This window comes from Chaetodon trifascialis, chromosome 16 (genome assembly GCF_039877785.1).
Source record: "Chaetodon trifascialis isolate fChaTrf1 chromosome 16, fChaTrf1.hap1, whole genome shotgun sequence".
Lineage (NCBI taxonomy): Eukaryota > Metazoa > Chordata > Actinopteri > Chaetodontiformes > Chaetodontidae > Chaetodon > Chaetodon trifascialis.
Window position 1 is genome coordinate 19,308,446 of NC_092071.1, and position 17,802 is coordinate 19,326,247.

The 17,802-nt window shown below is 42.5% G+C and overlaps 1 protein-coding gene across 3 annotated transcripts; it reads left to right on the forward strand.

The window, feature by feature from the left end:
* The first annotated feature begins 559 nt into the window (after positions 1-559).
* map6a (microtubule-associated protein 6a) lies at positions 560-16,704 on the forward strand. Of its 3 annotated transcripts, none has more exons than XR_011603161.1 (5): positions 560-1,627; positions 11,305-11,518; positions 11,684-11,861; positions 15,082-15,192; positions 16,458-16,704. XR_011603161.1 is itself a non-coding variant. In XM_070982449.1 (5 exons), the coding sequence occupies exons 1-5, from the start codon at positions 924-926 to the stop codon at positions 16,603-16,605; spliced, it is 1,392 nt and encodes a 463-aa protein (XP_070838550.1). In that variant the 5' UTR covers positions 572-923; the 3' UTR covers positions 16,606-16,704. The 3 variants fall into 3 exon arrangements, 2 of the variants coding, with proteins under 2 accessions (XP_070838550.1, XP_070838551.1); XM_070982449.1 differs by having other exon boundaries at positions 572-1,627; positions 11,684-11,898; XM_070982450.1 differs by lacking the exon at positions 15,082-15,192 and having other exon boundaries at positions 572-1,627; positions 11,684-11,898.
* Positions 16,705-17,802: the final 1,098 nt, after the last annotated feature.

Genomic DNA, 17,802 nt, shown 5'->3' on the forward strand with positions numbered 1-17,802 from the left:
ATTAATTATAGCAAGCCCAACAGTAAACGAAAATGTTATCCTACTTAATATTTTCTTTTTTTTAACCACATCATGTGGTGTCATAATGTTTCCTTAACCATCACTTTATGTATCCACCGAAACAGATTTCTTTTCACTACTTTTACATAGTTTACATTGACAAGAACGTTTCTCATTTCTGAACATCAAATGTTAAAAACATCAAAATGTTGAGACAAACAGAATGTAAGTGATGGCCGGACCAAACGTCCCTCCTACCGCTACGCAGTGTGCGTAAAAACACAGCGTTTACGTCAAGTTCGCCGTGTTTATTAGCCTTCTAGCAGAAGTAATCTTTTTATTTCAAAGTAAAAGCAGCAGTTAGGCTGAATGTTTGTGGCTAAAGATGGGACGTTAAGAGAATTTGCCAACCTCAGACAGAATTACATTAGATGTGTTTGTTTCCTTTTGGGTATTTCAACAATTTACGGAATTTCGCAAGCGTGTCAGTGCTGCTTTTAGCTGTAGGTCAAACCGGAAAACCTCTGATATTCTCTTTGACTTGACTATTATTTTCCTCCTCGGCGGCTCCAGCTCTGTGTCTCCGGGATGCTGAGCAGGCGGGCGGGGCAGTTTTTCCTTGCAGTTCCCTGCCGTGGAGTGATGTAGAAAGACATACGGGACAGAGCGGACACAGGGGGGAGCAGAGCAAACGAAAGTACGGATGCTTTTTAGTAAACTCGTGAAATTCTGCGTATTTTACAAGCATAATGGATTTATTTAAGAACCTAATCTAACGTCAACACTGCTGGAGCCATCCGTGCAATCTGACACACGGACATCTTGTTTCTCTCGTATCAGGACACCGGAGAGTAGTGAAATCTTTTTTCCTCATTTTGGACCCGCTGCAGGTTGTATTGTAGTGGAGCTCTCTCCGGCTCACCATGGCGTGGCCCTGTATCAGCAGGGCGTGCTGCATGGCCCGCTTCTGGAACCAGCTGGACAAGGCTGACATTGCGGTGCCTTTGGTGTTCACCAAGTACACGGACGTCTCTGAGATGCAGCACATCCAGCTGCAGCCGCCGCTCCACCCTCCCCAGGCCCGGGTCGCCATAGAAACGCAGCCGTCTCGCGTAGAATCCAGCAACGCGACAGCTACACGCGCGCCGCGAAGGTGCGTCTCCGAGGAGCGCGTGTGCAGCTCGGTGATGCGCGAGGACTTTAAACACTGGAAAGTGCGACCCGAACCGAGCTGTAAACCCAAGCACGAGTACCACGGACCGGAAACACCGTTCAACAGCGAGACCCAGTACCAGAAGGACTTCAAGCCCTGGCCCATCCCGAAAAGGTACGACCATCCCTGGATACCCAAACCTCTAAATGACGAGCGGGCACCGGACAGGTCCAGGCACGCCAAACAGCACGTGGGGCTGGAAGATGCGGACAGCGGTGTGGAGAAGAGCGCTATTGCCGACAAGGTGCAGGAGAAAGACCTGCTACAAGGGCAGGAGAGGAAAAAGAAGTCCAGTAAACCGGACGGGGTGAAGAAAGTTGTCCTGAAGGTGGAAGGAGAGGGCAAAGGGAGAGCGGCGGCGGATGCTGTGAACAGGCAGATCAAAGAAGAGATCACAGCCGGCAGCTCATACAAGTGAGTTTACACGGCTGCTTTACCCTGTCACTGGTACGGTCACTACCAGAGCCTCAGGGTCATCGGGGTCAAAGTTGGTATTACACTGTATAAATAGATGTACATGTAGATATAAAAACTTTATGCAGACTCAGATGTTAGGCGCTATAAATGCCAATCTGAAAATATACTTGCGATTTGTTGTCAGGTGAAAATGTTTAGGGACTGTATGAAAATGATTTCGGTGGTTTTGCTCCAGTTTAAACCTGACATTATTAGTGGAATAATAATTTTCACATAGTCCCAAATTGCACAATAAAAGGCAATTGATTTGCAAAGGCAAAAATGATGACAAAACAAAATCATGCATCCTTGTTGCCAGATATTCCAGTAATTCTTTATATTTTGTCCCCAGACCTGTCACTGTTGCATTTTTGCACGTACTCATTTAATTCACTGTATCCTACCAACAACAAAAAACCCCCAAAATACCTAACCCGCCCATTTTTTTGAAGCGTTCCCACAATAAGCACTTAATTAGGGGCTAATAATTTATCTCTTAATCTGAGGAAAGCAGTTTCATCACAAACTAACTGAAAGCTTGTTTTCTTGAAGCAAATAAGTCAAAGATACAGAAGTGGAAATATTACAGAGCAGTCAAAATTTCCCCACAGAAGCTAGGGAAAATAAATAGAAAGGTCAAGGTGGAGTTGTTGCCAAACACTGTTGATGTTTAGGTCCATAAGGCTAATCTCTGTCCTCTTATGCAATGTTCCCGAGGATGATGGGCACTGGTGGATGGATGAGCATCAAGTGACGCATGTCACAGTGCGCGAGGCTGATGGTTGTGAGTGTGAGATGATGTGATATATGAGATCCATTTCACCATTTAGCCTTGATTTGTCTTTTTATTTGTATTTTCTTTTTGCTTTTGTAATCTGTTCAATGCATTAAATGTTTTGTTCCTTGTTGTTCTTTAAAGCGTAAAATGAAGTAAGGATACACGTTGGTATATTTTGGCTCAGTGTTGTCACAGAGCACAGGTCTGGATTGATGCAGGGACCCTTGCTGAAGTGGGATTTGGCTGACAGAGGTGAATGGCGCTATGTGAGATGAGTGAGCGAGTCTTACAGCTGTTTCGTGCCGTGCTTGTGTGTCAGCAGGGTGCAGCCTGGGGCCCTGTCCCCTGACATGGCATGAAATGGCTGCATAGTGACAAGCAGCAGCCCAGTCAACTCTGTCTTCTTCTGCAAGCAGAGACTGAAAGCAGGTCAACTGTGGGTTAATACAATGAGCAGAGTGCACAGACACACACACACACACACACACACACACACACACACACACACACACACACACACACACGCACACACACAAACATACACATACACACACACACACACACACACACACACACAAACATACATATACACATAAACACATGCACTGAAAAGACATTGTATCAATGTATGTTTTAGCCTTCTTGATATCACTTTTTCATTACTGAAGGATTGTGCATAGTTACACAATACCATGACCACACTTACAAGACTTATCTACATAAAAACTAGGAGCACTTATCACCAAAATGTCTCAACAAAATATCTCAACAGTACAACTTCAGTGTCATCAGACATGACTTACCAGCAGTTTGTCATTATTAACATAACTGCCCGACTATGCAGCTGTTAATACATTTCACTACACTTTGAATGCCATGTCATTATTAACTAATGAAAGTATAGCACTAATATAACATCTTGGATGTGTCTAAAGTGACAACCTAACCATAACCACGCAAACAAAAGCAAATCTGCATACAAAGAAGCACAGACAGACATCACTTAATACAGTTAAAGTTAAAAGTGTAAAGTCAGCCAGTGAGATACGACATTCAAGTTTCAAAATCCTCTGTAATTTGTTTCATTTCTAAGGTGCATAGCAGTTGAACACAGCTTTCCCAAGTTCATTGTTTACCCGAGGGGTAACTAAAGTTAAACAGTCCTGAGATCTGGTCTGATGAGCAGTGGTTTTAAATTTGAGAAAAGAATTCATGTACTGAGGCGGTGTTTGATAAAAATGTTAGAATGCAGTTCTTATGTTGCCAGAGAGAACCAGCCTACTTTTTCATACAGCACACCAATATGAATAAGCACGAAACTTACTTTTCACGAATCACAAAGAGCAATGAGAGACTGCATCGAGTTGTTCTGAGGTATATTGAGCAGCAGCAGAAACTTGCTTTAACAGTTTTATCTTTAGTTTGAGCGTCAGCTGCTCCACATGAGGTTTAAAACTGAGCCTGCTGTCTAGCTAAATTCACAGGTATTTATAGGACCGGACAGTTTCAGTACCATTGATTGCAGGGAGACGTAAAGTGGATGGGTTCTGGAGCATAAAACACATTTTGTCTTATCAGCACGGATGAGTGAATGAGTGAGATTACGCATGGGGTTGTCTGAAGAACATTAATACATTCTTAACCTAAAATATGAAAAATATATAAATATCCAGTCTCCATTGGTTGCAGTAAAACCTTCCTCTTTCTCTTAAGTGTAATTCTAGTTAGTTAGTCCATGTATTGATTGTGTAGCAGGATGCAGCTTTCATTAGGGAGCCACATTCAGGGGCTATTCAAAGCCAGGCCTCCATCTCATTGTGCTGATTTGCACCAGGCTAATTAAATATGAAGTCCCGCTCCCCTCATCTTTATTTTCTGATGGGAACGCTTGCGGTTTTATAAACTTTTACTTCCCCACACAGAGCTTACTGAACACAAAGGCTCTTTTTCTGCAGTGCACCTGGGAAATGCTAAAGGCAACTGTTGTTCTTTTCTTCCAACCACCGTGTTAACTATTCCTTTTCTTGCCTGAATTTGTGCAGCATTTTCAACCAACAGCCTCCCGGTCACAAGCCCCACCCAAACTTCATCTTGCTGCCTACTCGCTGCATTATGTTTAAAATGGCAGTTTTTGCATGAGAATAATCCTGAGTCTCCAACAGAAGCTGCTGGAGTCTTTGTCAGTGTTTTCTTTTGGCTACCAGCTCTGCTGTAAAAGACAAAGGCTATCCTTCATCTTGTCAGCAGTATTTGTTCCATTGTGTGATGTGCTGTCTAATAAAAGACATTCAAAGAGCAGATTACATGAAGAATGACAGAGAGAGGAGTTTCATCGCCAACAGTAAGGCAGGTAATGCAGGTTCACTGAGTTCAAGAAGGGAGAGGGAGAGACTGGGGAGGCATGAATTTTTGATTTTAATTTGTGTCACGTGTCACAGCTCAACATTTTTCAGAGCAGTACAACCTCAGGAGCTTCTTCTTTTGGCTTTGTTCTCTCATGTGTCTCAGCCGGGCACATACAGTACAACCCTGCCTCTCCTGGACGAGGATGCTCCATCAACTCAAAATGACTTTGTGTCACGTTTACACAACGTACACAGGGCTCGTGGTAGCAGACAGTGCGGTGCAAAGAGGCCAATGGATTCTGGTGGATTTAAAAATGATCCTCTTAGAGAGTCAGCAAAGCCCCATGTTCTTACTGACGAGCAGTGAATGCAGAAACACCCATTCTGCTTCAGCTGCGAGACAGAGAAACGGGACAAATCCAAGAAAAAAACATGGCGGCTTGTTATCTCAAATGTCCCAAGTTAACTCGCAGTAAAACTGTGCTTAGATTTTTTTTTTTCCCCTGAAACTCAAACCAGTGTGGTTGAGATATGTTGTGGGCAAAATCTAATCCCAGTATCTCATTTGATATCCAGAATTCATTTGTTGCACCAATCCAGACCTCTGCCAGCTAAAGCTAACTGTTTTATGTAACCAATCTAATCTGATTGGATCATATCTGATTACGGTTAATTTAAAAGGAAATGTCTTACACACTCGTGAGTTATGTAAGATGCTGTAACCCAGTTAAACCTGCAGTTGTGACTGACAGTGTTGATAAGTGAAAACATGCACTTTGTGGAAACTGGCTGCATCATATAAAGCACTCAACATAAAAGCTCAGATCAGCATTATCAGACGTTCTTTCTCTAGAACATTTAAAATGGTTGCTTTAGTATTTTGATGGTTGTGGTTTTTATAAGAATTAGCATAGACTTTAATTGGTAGCATTGCAAAGGACCAGTTGCTGACAATACCAAGAATGCAGTGAAAATCCCCTGAAATACTATAATAAACTGTTGCTGCTCTCAGTGTAGCCGTTCCCATTGAGCCACTGCATGAGAAGCTACAGACGCTGTGAGACAGAGATGAGGCCAACTGATCCCAGCGGAGGGAGGGAGTATTGACCAGAAGCCAGGCTCTGACACACCAAGAAACACTCTTAGGAAGTGAGGCTACAGTATTGTGTGTGGGCAGATTGATTCCCTGGAATACTGTGAGAGAAGCGGGCCTGCCCTTTATCTGAGGCCAGCACTGCTGTAGACTTCCAGCCAGAATCACTGTGGTCACCATCAGTGATAACTGCACACAAGTTGATCTCAGCCGTGTGTTTGTGCACAGATGTATTTATGGCTCGCAGAATTTCAAAGTGCATTCAAACTTGACTCACACTCAAAGGCAAAGTCCATTTTACACTGCATCCATATATAGACATTAGAGAGCCAGCTGTTTTCTCACTGATTATGATAATGTAAGAACAATCGAATATTCACTCAGATCTCAGAGAATTGTAGGAAATACTCAGCACAGTTTCCCTGAGCCCACAGTGACATCTTCAAAATGGAACATGTTCATGTCCCCGTCTGGATGAAATCTAATAACTCTGGTGATGCTTGGACTTTACATCTAGTGCCATCATCAGGTGTGTCCAACACTAGAGGACGTTTATGACCAAATACCTACAAAAACTTCGCAGCATATCATACCTCATTAGCAAATGTTAGCATCAGCATGTTAGCATTGCCATTGTGAGCCTGTTAACACAGTAAAGTAAGTATTTCTAATATTTTTGTATGTGGGACACAGAGCAGAATTTACTGATCGTTGTATGCTTTAGGGTACTGCACGGATTACCTGCTCATATTTTCATCTTTAGCTTTACGATATGTAGTGTGGAGGACTTTGTGTGATGTTTACATTTTTACAGGAGTCCTTTTGCTTTGCATTGAGCTGTTGGAGGAAGGTCTGCTTGCAATAAAAGGCTTGATTCACATTATTGATTCAGGTTTTACTTTCTGCCTCAATGAGAATCCTTCACTGACATTTTTACTCTAATCCTGGCTGATTTTCTGTCGCCTGCCAATAACCTGTCATCATACTTTTAACTGTGAGACGTGTGCAGCTCGACACTGGCATTTGTTTTTACTCTTTTTCTCCTCTTACTCTCCCTTGGTGAGTGGTCCAGATTGTGCCACGTTAGAGCAGGGCTGCATGAGACTCAGCAGTGCTGTACCCTGGCCTGGTTCCACCCCCGTCAGTGCCAGTGTTTGGTTGCAGTGACGAGGCCTTTCTGTGCACATCCCCTACACCACAGCGGGTCAGCAGGGTCAGCCGTCCAAAGCAGCTTTAGTCACACAGCAAGACATTTCAGGCAGTGTGATAGCATTGCCTGGGCCTCTGTGACTCACAGAACTGAACAGCATCTCCAAAATGATAAAGGAGAGAAGATGCACAAGTAGGAATGTAAGAGAAAGTAGAGGAGGAGCTTATTTGAAATGTGTTGAGAGATGAAAAAGAGTATTACTTGCATTGAGGGACCACTTTTGTACTCATTGTACTGCAATCAATACAGTAGTCCTTCTGTAAATTCGACATGGATTTCGCCAAATGACTACTCAAGAAGATAGATAGACTGGCAAATGAGTCTGTGAAAAAGGACTCGTAGCTACACTTTAGCTTGCTCGCTGTGTCTCTGTGTTCAAGTACTCAGATGTTTTCCTCACAGGCAAAGCAAGGTGAACACCAGCGTGAACCTCGATACAAGTCCGTCAAAATGAAGACACGTCTCACCTCGTCAACTCATGTCCAGTGTGCTTCATTCACCAAACGTTTCCAGCTGCTTTGCCTTCATCAGGCTGATGTGGGAGGTTGTTTACAATTGAATCCATTTAAATGAAGTTAAAGGATGGTTGTGTTGCAGACGACCGCAGATGGACATTGACTTTAGTTAAGGTTATCTATGAATGTAAAGAGATGGAAGAGAGCTGAGTAAACTGGTTTTGAGAAATGAGATTTTGCTGCTTTATATTGAGAAATTTAGATGGGACATTTTTAACCATTGAAAGGTTAAGATGAAAGATTGTATGTGCCCAAGAATCTTCTGAAAAGTTGATTGTAGGTAGGACATTTCTGTGATAAGAACATTCTTGACCATATGACAAAATACAACTTGCCAAAATCTAGCGATGACTCAGGGTAGAGTGTCCGCTTGGTTTAGAGCTCACAGTCGCTGTTGAGCTCTCCTCGCAGGATTTTACTTTACTGCTTTCGCACTCAGCCGGGTTTTCAGCTTGAGGTGGTTAAATAAGTTTGCTGCCTTGTTACATGTTACTGTGGTTTGTTAAATCAAACCACCTCAACATTACTGGAGTCCGGTAGCCGGTAGCAATGTTAGTCGCTTCCAGCCATGCTCGGTGTTGATGATGCCATGACAGTCAACAAGTCAGAATATTACCATTGTCACATTTTATTGTATTGCATACTCTACCAATACCATTGTGAACGATACGATGTGGCACACACACTACTTTGCATATTTATTATCTATAGTGATCTAAGTCACATGGCTGATTACCGGACTGTATATAAGGAAATCAGAAGAAACCTCAGACATCCTGATGACAGCAAGAAACCCAAAAGCACGTTGAATAATGCTTGCTGTACTGGAAGTGAGCAGTGTGGGGTTTTCTTCTGACATTTTCTTGGTTTAACACCTTCTGTGGCGTGAAACAGTTAATATCTTAGGATGTATACAGTGAGCTTTGTGCTTCCTGCCACAGTCAGCTGTAGTGCTGTATGTAGGTATGCTCAGAGGCTCGGTGTCTGTTAGTGCCGTACAGTCTCAGTGGAGTGCTGGCTTCAGAGCTGCACAGTAAAACGCCTGTGTCTCACATTAACCTACCATTGTGACACTGAGATAATGTGTCCAGGGCTGAAGGGAACAGCTTGGTGTGGACGTCACACTGTTGTGTTTTCGCTCTCATGATGTGATGTAGCAGATACTGTACAGCTCTCTGCCGACAGCCACTGCACCAGCGATGCTTTTTCAGCATCATTTTTAACCAAGTACCAAGTACACACTGACCACAGAGACACAGGCTTCATTGTTATGCCGTCAAATGTTCATGAATAGTAGCAATGTTACTGTACAGACCGGTGTTTCACACTGTGAACTCTGTGTGCACTCACAATCTGTCGCTTTCTCTGTCTCTTTCCTCACATACACACACCTCATGGTGGCATGTGGGTGCTTCATACCCTTGGACTTGAACATTGTTGTGTAACCTGTCCTTGCATTGTGGCTTCTTGGCCCAGTCGAGCATTGAAAGTGGACTTGAGTCCTGTTATGTAATCCCTCTGTATGTGATTTCCACCTCTCCTCTGCACCACTGGACAGATTTCTGTGTTCAGCAGCCATGTCACTGTCACCAGCTTTTGTAGCATAAATGCTTTGCTTTTTACATTGCGGTAAAACCACATTACAGTTTTGTTTGAACAGCTTAAATGTTAGCAGCTGACATCTAATTTAAGTTAGATTAATTGGAGATGATTATGTAATTATGAAGATGAGATGTCAAAAGTTAAAGCTTTGCTTTTTAATTGAAAATCTGTTGAATCATTTGTCATTATCAGTTGTCTTGTTCACAAAGGTTAGATGAAATGCCTGAGCAACTGTGAAATTCATATTTTAGCCATGCTAGCAACATGGCTCTAGTTTATGAATTAGCTTTATGACCAAAAACTGCAAAACAGCCTCAGCTGTACTTTGAGTTTTGTGCTCATTACAGCCTCTCAGAGCTACTCGCATGGCTGTAGACTCTTCATCTTATCTTAAGGTATATTAACCAGTAATACCAAGGCTACGCCTCACTAATCAACACACCCACATGCTGTCCCATGACAATCCACCACAAAAACGCTTGAGGTCAGGACCCAGCTGTGACAACTCTGCATCTCATAAACCCCATTTGCAATGTAATACATTAAAAGAAGTAAAATCACTGCCACATGCATTACATCAAACATGGTCTCCAAGGCTGTTTTCCATAGCTGCCAGTTATTGATTGGGTGTCTTTCCATATGACTTGGGCTCACAAATTGTTCTAATGAGGCTCTGATACAGCAGCCGAGCCTTGCCTGCTCGTGGTGATGTTGCCTCATATAGTGCTTTACTTACACTGGGAACAAAGACAGTGTCATGGCTGAATCGTGCTGCATTGGGGGTTGGAGAGTTTATGTGTTTGTGACTTCACTGGAGCCACTGGGGACGACTGAAAGGTGTCATCTGACTGGCCTAAGTCACAGAGCTGCCTGCTTTCTTTTGTTATTATCCACAGCATCACAACATCATCCACATGCTGGAGAAGCAAGAGAGGATAAAAACTATTTTAACATTTTGAGTGAGGACACTGAAGCCAAATTCTGTGATGTGTTAAAGTGTACATACACTTCCTCCTCACACACAAGGGCATTTCTAGTAAATGTCTGTTTTTTTAAAGCATTATCCAATGACCCTACAGACGTTGATGTTTAAGCCGAGGCACTTTTCATCTTACCTGTTCTCTGCTTCTAGCTTTTCTGTTGTGAGGTTTCGCCGTAAGAACAACAACAATTTCATGGTATCATCTTGGTGTTAAGGAAATTGTGACATTATTTTAATACATTTTGTGGAACAAACAATCAGACAATTCATTGAGAAATAATCTGAATATTAATCAATAATCACATAATTGTTAGCTGCAGCTCTCATACAATGCAAATACTGGCGATTAAGCAGTTTCTGTATCTGGAACATATGGTAGTTTGCTGCAAATGAATGAATGAGTGTATATATATATATATATATATATATATATATATATATACACATACATACATACATACATACATACATACATACATACATACATACATACATACATACATACATACATACATACATACATACATACATACATATAGTGAGAGAGAGTAATGCCAAGTGATATATGAATGTAAACAGTTTTAATAGGCACCTGGTATGAAGATGCAGTGGCTGTCCTTCGTGGTACAGTTATCTTTAAATACGAGGAGGCCGATACAGAACGCATGCCGCAGGCCAGCCTGCTCTGTGTGAATGCCATACTGCTGACCTTCTTCAGAACTGCTGTGTGAGGACTACAGAATATCACACCATCAGACTGCTGCAGACCTCCTCCCACCTACAGCACCTCTAACATACTCTGCTCTACAGTAGTAATGCACCACTTCATTTCACATTCATTTCCTCTGGATGGGGATTCCAAAATTGCTGTTTATTTTTTTAAATGATGTTCCAACAAAGAAGGTTTTTATGAGACAGTCACCAACAAAATACAGCAACGTACATACTAAAGACAACGTAGAGACCCATCACTGATTTGCATAGGGATATGTGTATGAGGTATATCTGCCACACACTGCCATTAATCATGATTATGAATGGGTTTTAATACACAACGGCACAGTGCTTTTTTTTTTTTTTTTGATAACTGACTTCCTTTTTTCCACACAGTACTGAGTACAAGGCTTACAGAGATGTGAAGCCTGCAAAGATGATCCGAGCCAAGTCCCAGTACCTGCCACCGAATGAGAAGACCAGCCTAGAGACCAGCTACAGTGCCACCTTCAAGGGGCAAGCCCCGCTGCGGCCTGCTGACAACAAGGCCCAGGAGAGGAGGAGGATACGCAGTCTGTACAGCGAACCTTACATAGACCCCACCAAACAGGTGAGAACACGCCTTTCTAAACGGGGAGCTGAACAAATCTTTGTATTACTGTAATCTGAAATTCTTGCCATGCTCATCTCATTGCACAACACAGTTTTAGAATGGCTAGCCATAACTGAGGCATCTCAGCTCAGGAATCTCATTTCCACTGTCCGACATCCTTAGGTTGACAGGTATAGTGCCTCTCGCTCTAAACCCAAAAAGTCTGGAGCCACAGCGGCAGGCCAGGGCAAGCCAGTGAAGAAAGCCAAAGATAAGCAGAGCGCCGCACTGAGGGGCTCCAAGAAGACGACCTCGGAGAACCAGCCTGAGAACCGGCCGGCGGTGGGGGACAAGGAGAAAAGTAAAGAGATGAACAACAAACTGGCTGAGGCAAAAGAGTAAAAATCATTTAGCACTACTTCTCCTTTTATTTCTTGTTTTTGGGGGAAAACAAACACAGAGGCTGCAAAATTAATTAAGGTCTCATCTTTATTCTCATCTTTCCTTCTTCTTCTTCTTTCCCTCTGTTTCCCCCTGCAGTCGCTTTCCTCTTTTCTTCTTTGTTCAGTCTCTCAGTATCCACTCATTCCTTCTCTCTGTCCTCTCTCACTACCTCTTGGCTACATTTGTACAGTAACAGTGAAATCAGATGTTGGGGTTTAGACATGACATGTCATTGCTCCTCCCACCTCACGCTATATTCGATTGCTATAGTGACGAGTGGGCGGGAGCATGTGCTTCCTCCGCCATTTGATGCCACCCACCACCCCCACTCTGCTCGCTTCCATCTCCAGGTTGCCATGGCTACTGGTTGACTGGCTAGCCAATGGATAGCTCTTGTTGCATGGGCCCACCAGCAAGCAAATCTGAAGGGTTGGCTTTGATCAGCTGAGCAGATTGCTTTGTTGAGTTTATCAGGGATCCCCCGCTGTTTTTTGGAGAAAAAGATAATCAAATTGGCACTTTCGATATTGTTTCTGCACTTGATAAATTAACTGCAAATCTGAAAATCTTTGATAAATGTCCCGCTTGGTTCGCTATGAGTGTCTGCTCCACGGCTTGTTTTGTACCTGTTCTGTCATCTTTGCTGCTGTCCTCTGTTCATGGTAGAGCTCACAGGGCTCAAAGTCAGTGTCGGCCAATGTCACAACACTTTGTTTAATGTGATTTTGTAATCCAGTGTATCATTTTGACTTGTTGTAAGCTACATGAAGTTGTTTCCCATTCATCTCAAGAAAAACACCCTGTTCTCCCATTCAGCATTTGCTCCTTTCATGTGAAACCCATTCATACAGCATTTTAATTCACTCAAGGCAATTTTGTAACATCTAATTTGTTGCCAAGTACCCATCTGGGTCACACTAAACTGATTATGCATTAAATACCAGTTATTTGCATAACAGATGAGTATTCCCACTGAATTAGATAATACTGTCGTGCAGTCATAATGACATTTAACATTAGAGTAGCAACATTTCTCAGAATCGGAGAGGGACGAGTTCAGTGGAGGTGGAGAGTGCTGTATCGAGTAGTTCAGGTTGTATCGTGTGCCAGGCACACAGCGTGCAGAGGTGTCCATCTCAATAGCCATAACTCAGTGTAATCACCTCCAAAGTAGTCTTCATTAACAAGACTGAGTCCTCTCCAAACCTTCACAGCAGTTGTCCAACTGCAGGAGCATGCATTCAAGCACACACCTCCTGTTTGGCTTTTCTGAAACGCACTCTGGTGAGGGTGACCGTAGCCAATGTGATTAGACTGCCACGGGATGATAGCAGACAGCTTATATTGCTGCTTAATAGCACTTTTCACATGACTGTTAAAGAGGGAACCATGTGGTTGAAGCACAGATTCATATTCCAAGTAAATCATGAACAATTCACTGCCATTTATAGATTTGTTTTTTTGTTTATTTTTAGGATAAGACATTTCTTAAGAAATAATAAGCTATATCTGCATAGACCATCTTTTATTTTAATACACCACAATAAGGGCACGGTGATGTAATGATAAGTGTAACTGCCTTTGTTTTGGACTCCGGTCTTCACCACGCTGTGTCTCTGAATCCATGTTCTACTTGTTTTACCCAAATTCCAGGCCCAAAGTATGAAAGGTACTATATGTTGGTTTGATGAGGTTGAGTCTTTTTTAAAGATATTGATTCAACACTGGATTTACTTTTGCTTTGTCTGGGATGTTCAACATGGTGGCACTGTGTTTGTGTGTAAGAGGTATCTGGCAAAGCATACCAAAATAAGCTGTAAAGCCTCCATTTTTAAACTCTGGTTTTATCCAGATTTCCTCAGTGAGATGTGTTGAAAAAAGGCAACATGAAGTAAGATGTATTGTAACTGTTTATCTGTTCAAACTAATTATAACCCCCCTTGTATATATAGCTTATATCTGTTTATATATTACAGCACGGCTCCATGTTGGCTGGCTCTACACTTGGTCCAAAGCATCTAGCTGCTTTCTCTGAGTTTTAGCATAACTATATAGAGACACTTTTTTTTCAAGTCTGGATTAGAAGAGCACTGTACAGTCTTCATGGGTCCACCCATCAATGTGCTCCACCCCCGCACACACCTCACTGCTCTCATTAGCTCTGCTACTCAGCATCCTTCCCTCCATTCTGAGTGGACGACTGCACTGTTTCTATTTCCTGTGGTGTCTGAGACAGCAACCATCACCACCACCATCATGTCTGTCCAACCTGAGCGCGCGCCCCATCAGGGATGAGGGCCTGACTCATTAGCATTTTGCAGCCTTTTGTTGGGGGACCCTTTGTCATGTAACACATGGGAGGGTGCTAGTAGGGGCAGTAAATGTAAACGGTGCTGAGCACAACACACACCCTGTGCTATCTCTGTGATTATTAGGAAATTAAGGATAGAAGGTATGGTAAAGAAAGTTATGTCTTGGGCTAAAAAAAAATGACTGTGACGTGCTTGTGTTTCTATCTGCTTGCTCATATTTAATGAAACATTACAAATAAATGCAAAAAGCAGAAAAAGCAGTGTCTTCTTGCTTTTTTTTGTTGTTAAGAATGGTGAAAGATTAGCGGTTGCAGGTGTCTGTCAGCGTTTCTCCTGTCCCAGTCTTTGTTTTGTGAGACAGACAACATTAAAGAAATCCACATGGAAGAGAATTTTGCTCTCACAACTTCTTTTTTATGTTTATTCAAGATTGCGCTGCATTCTGGCATGAGCTCTGACATCCTCTGCAGGCCCTGCATGTTGCCCTCATGTGAGAACTGAAGAATATATTATTTTTGCATCATGTCTCTAATATATTCCAAGAGCTCCTCTGACTTACAGAGCAATATGCATGTCAAAGGATGTCCAGAAACTTATTCCAGAATAAGATGTCATGTGCTTCTTAGGCTTAATGTACAAATGATGCTCTTTTATGCAAAAAAAAAAAACACCCACAAATGTGTGATGTTACATTTGCAGAGATCACATTGTTCTTTTCTATACGTAGCCTTGTGTCATGGGTAGAGTATTTGAGGATGCCACATTTGGATGATGCTGTGTCCAATTTGTCGTGTGCTAATGAGTGACATTCTGATTCATTTGAAGGGTTGTGCTAAAACAGTACCACTACATACAACTCTGCCAGCCAATCCGAGATATTGGCTGGGTGCAGACTCTAAAGCAACACCTGTGGGGCTGTGCACTACCCAATCCCAGGTAATCAATCCCAAGAGCAATGAAAAGAAACAGACCACGAGTCACAACTGCCACTCATTCCCATTAATACATACTTGTGAATTACTTTTGTTTTCTATTACAGTGGCACAGTTTTGTTTTTCTGGTGACCCACCACATTATCTCTGGTCTACCCATCAAGTCACAGCCTCTCTGTATTTCTCTTCCATATGGACACTAGAGTGGGGGGGTTGTATGGGGCTGTCTGACTGCCTGCTGTCACATCCCACATGTACGGTTCCTTAAGGTGCCCTTTCTTAAGGAGGCCTCGGGTTTAGTCCAGTCATCTCCAAACATCCTCGAACCTGCACCCACTCTTCATGGTTTAAACAAACTGCATGGCTGTTGAATTATCCACCCAGGGAGGAGAGTGGAGATCACTCTTCAGCTCATTTATGAGGCAGGTCACTCAAGGAATTACATGTCTTAAACTGCATCTTAGCTTGTTGTCACTGGTTTCATACGATGTTTTTTCATTCTAAATCTGTCTCTGAAGCATGCTGCCACTGTTTTCTGTTGGACCTGCAATCTGATGCTATGTTTGATCATTTGGTCTAGATTCTGCACTATGCCAACACTAGAGTGTTATCTTATGTATAAGATGACTGGTAAGTATGACTAGCATGAGGGAAGCGGCTCTGTAAGTGCATGTTAATGATCTTCACTCTAATTTGTTCTACTATTGTGTTTCAATTCGAATGTGATTTAGGTTTTTCCATCATGTACTGCACATTGTAGTTATTGTTCCACAGAACACCCTGATACCCTCATTATGCTATTGGCATCCTGTGGTTTGTAATGTCTTTCTGGCTAATTGAATGGGTCAAAGTATAGATTTAAACCAGTGGTCTGTATTGATATAAACGTAAAGCTGTCCAATGGAAAAATAGGAAAAGCTTTAATTTGCACGTGTATTCCCACAACACAATGGGTTTTATTGTCTTGTCAAGCTTTCAAAGTTAGATGACATGATTTGTAAGTCACATGATTCTATCTTGAGGCATTTTATGTAATATTTGTCAAAAGCAAACAGTCAAAGAAGCCCTTTAGTGATGTTGTAGCTTTGTCTCCTGATGAGCTTTCAGCCCTAAAAAAAAAAAAAAAGCCTGATATTCTCCTCTGAAATGAGCGGTCACAGGGTGCTCAGCTCAGCTCAACCCAATGACTTGTTACTCGCCTGAGAGAAATGCCTCATCGTGTGTCTCTTTGTGTCTCCTCTGCTATCTTAACCATGTGCTGCCTCCTAGAGATGCTAAAGACGAGCTTCTCCGACCCAGTCATCATCATTCCCAGGGTGCTGCTGGAGGAGAACCACAACCACAGCTGGAAAGGCCCGAGCCTCGGAGGAGCAGCGGGGTCGTACGCTTTGCCCTAGATGGGAACCAGACTGAGTAGTTCTGCAAAGGCAGATACACCTTACACAGAGACTGCTGCTCTGTTCTGTAAATATCTAGTATTTGCAACTAAGTTGGATTAGGAGAAGAGGTGATCCCCCCCCCCCAAAAGAAAAAAAACCCTTTCTGCTATCCAAGAGGAAGCCCACATATTTGAAACTCGCATGTTTGAAACAGCTCTTGCCTCTAAAGTCACAGCTGTTTGACCCATGGCATTATTATTGCAAAGGTGCTATATCATTTTCTCGTTTCATGCAATTTATTTTAAAAGAATATGTCAATATCAGTAGAAATATCACACCATAAAGTGCTTATACAACAATTACAAAAAACTGTATTGTACATTGATCGGTTTTAGTGTAAATAAATAAGCATAACTTACAGATCGTCATACTGTATTGTAGTTTTTGTTGCGTGGTCAGTCATTTTCAAAGAGGGGCTTTGTATGGTGTGAAGTGATGATGTAGCATCAGCACAGGGCTCCTTAGGTTGGATGCAATCTTACACTTGGCCCATTAAGCTTAAGTGCATCACAGGGCGGAAAACTGTGGGATACTAACACTGAAAATGGACACTTGAATGATTTTTAGACTGATAGGGTTTGCCAACGTTTGACAATTTTCAACATTAGTACTATTAGGATGCCTGAGTTTTTGGCATTTTTCCATTTCAATTTTCACAAAAGCCTTTTTCATTAAACACAAGAAGCCTTTTTTTTTTTTTTTTTTGCTTAATGTTCCCCTCTGGGCTGCACGGTGGCGCAGCAGGTAGTGTGCGTGCCTCACAACAGGAAGGTCACCGGTTCGATTCCCGGGTCGGGCTTTTCTCTGTGAAGTTTGCATGTTCTTCCCGTGCATGTGTGGGTTCTCTCCATTCTCTGAATGGTTGTGTGTTTGTGCCCTGTGATCGGCTGGCGACCGGTCCAGGGTGTACCCCACCTCCCACCTGTTGACAGCCGAGATAGGCTCCGCCCCCCCCCGCATTAGAAGATGATGGATGTTCCCCTCCATTCAAACAGTGTGTTTTTGCTTATTGTTCCTTAACTGTGACGTTTAAGCTTCGCTGTGCAGAATGATGTCGGAGGAAAGTTTCTCTGTTCTCACCTCAAATCTGAGATGAACACCTGAACTTACAAGCAGAATTTTGTGACATCACAACTAGTTTGGATCTCAATCACAGTCCAGTATACAACTTACAC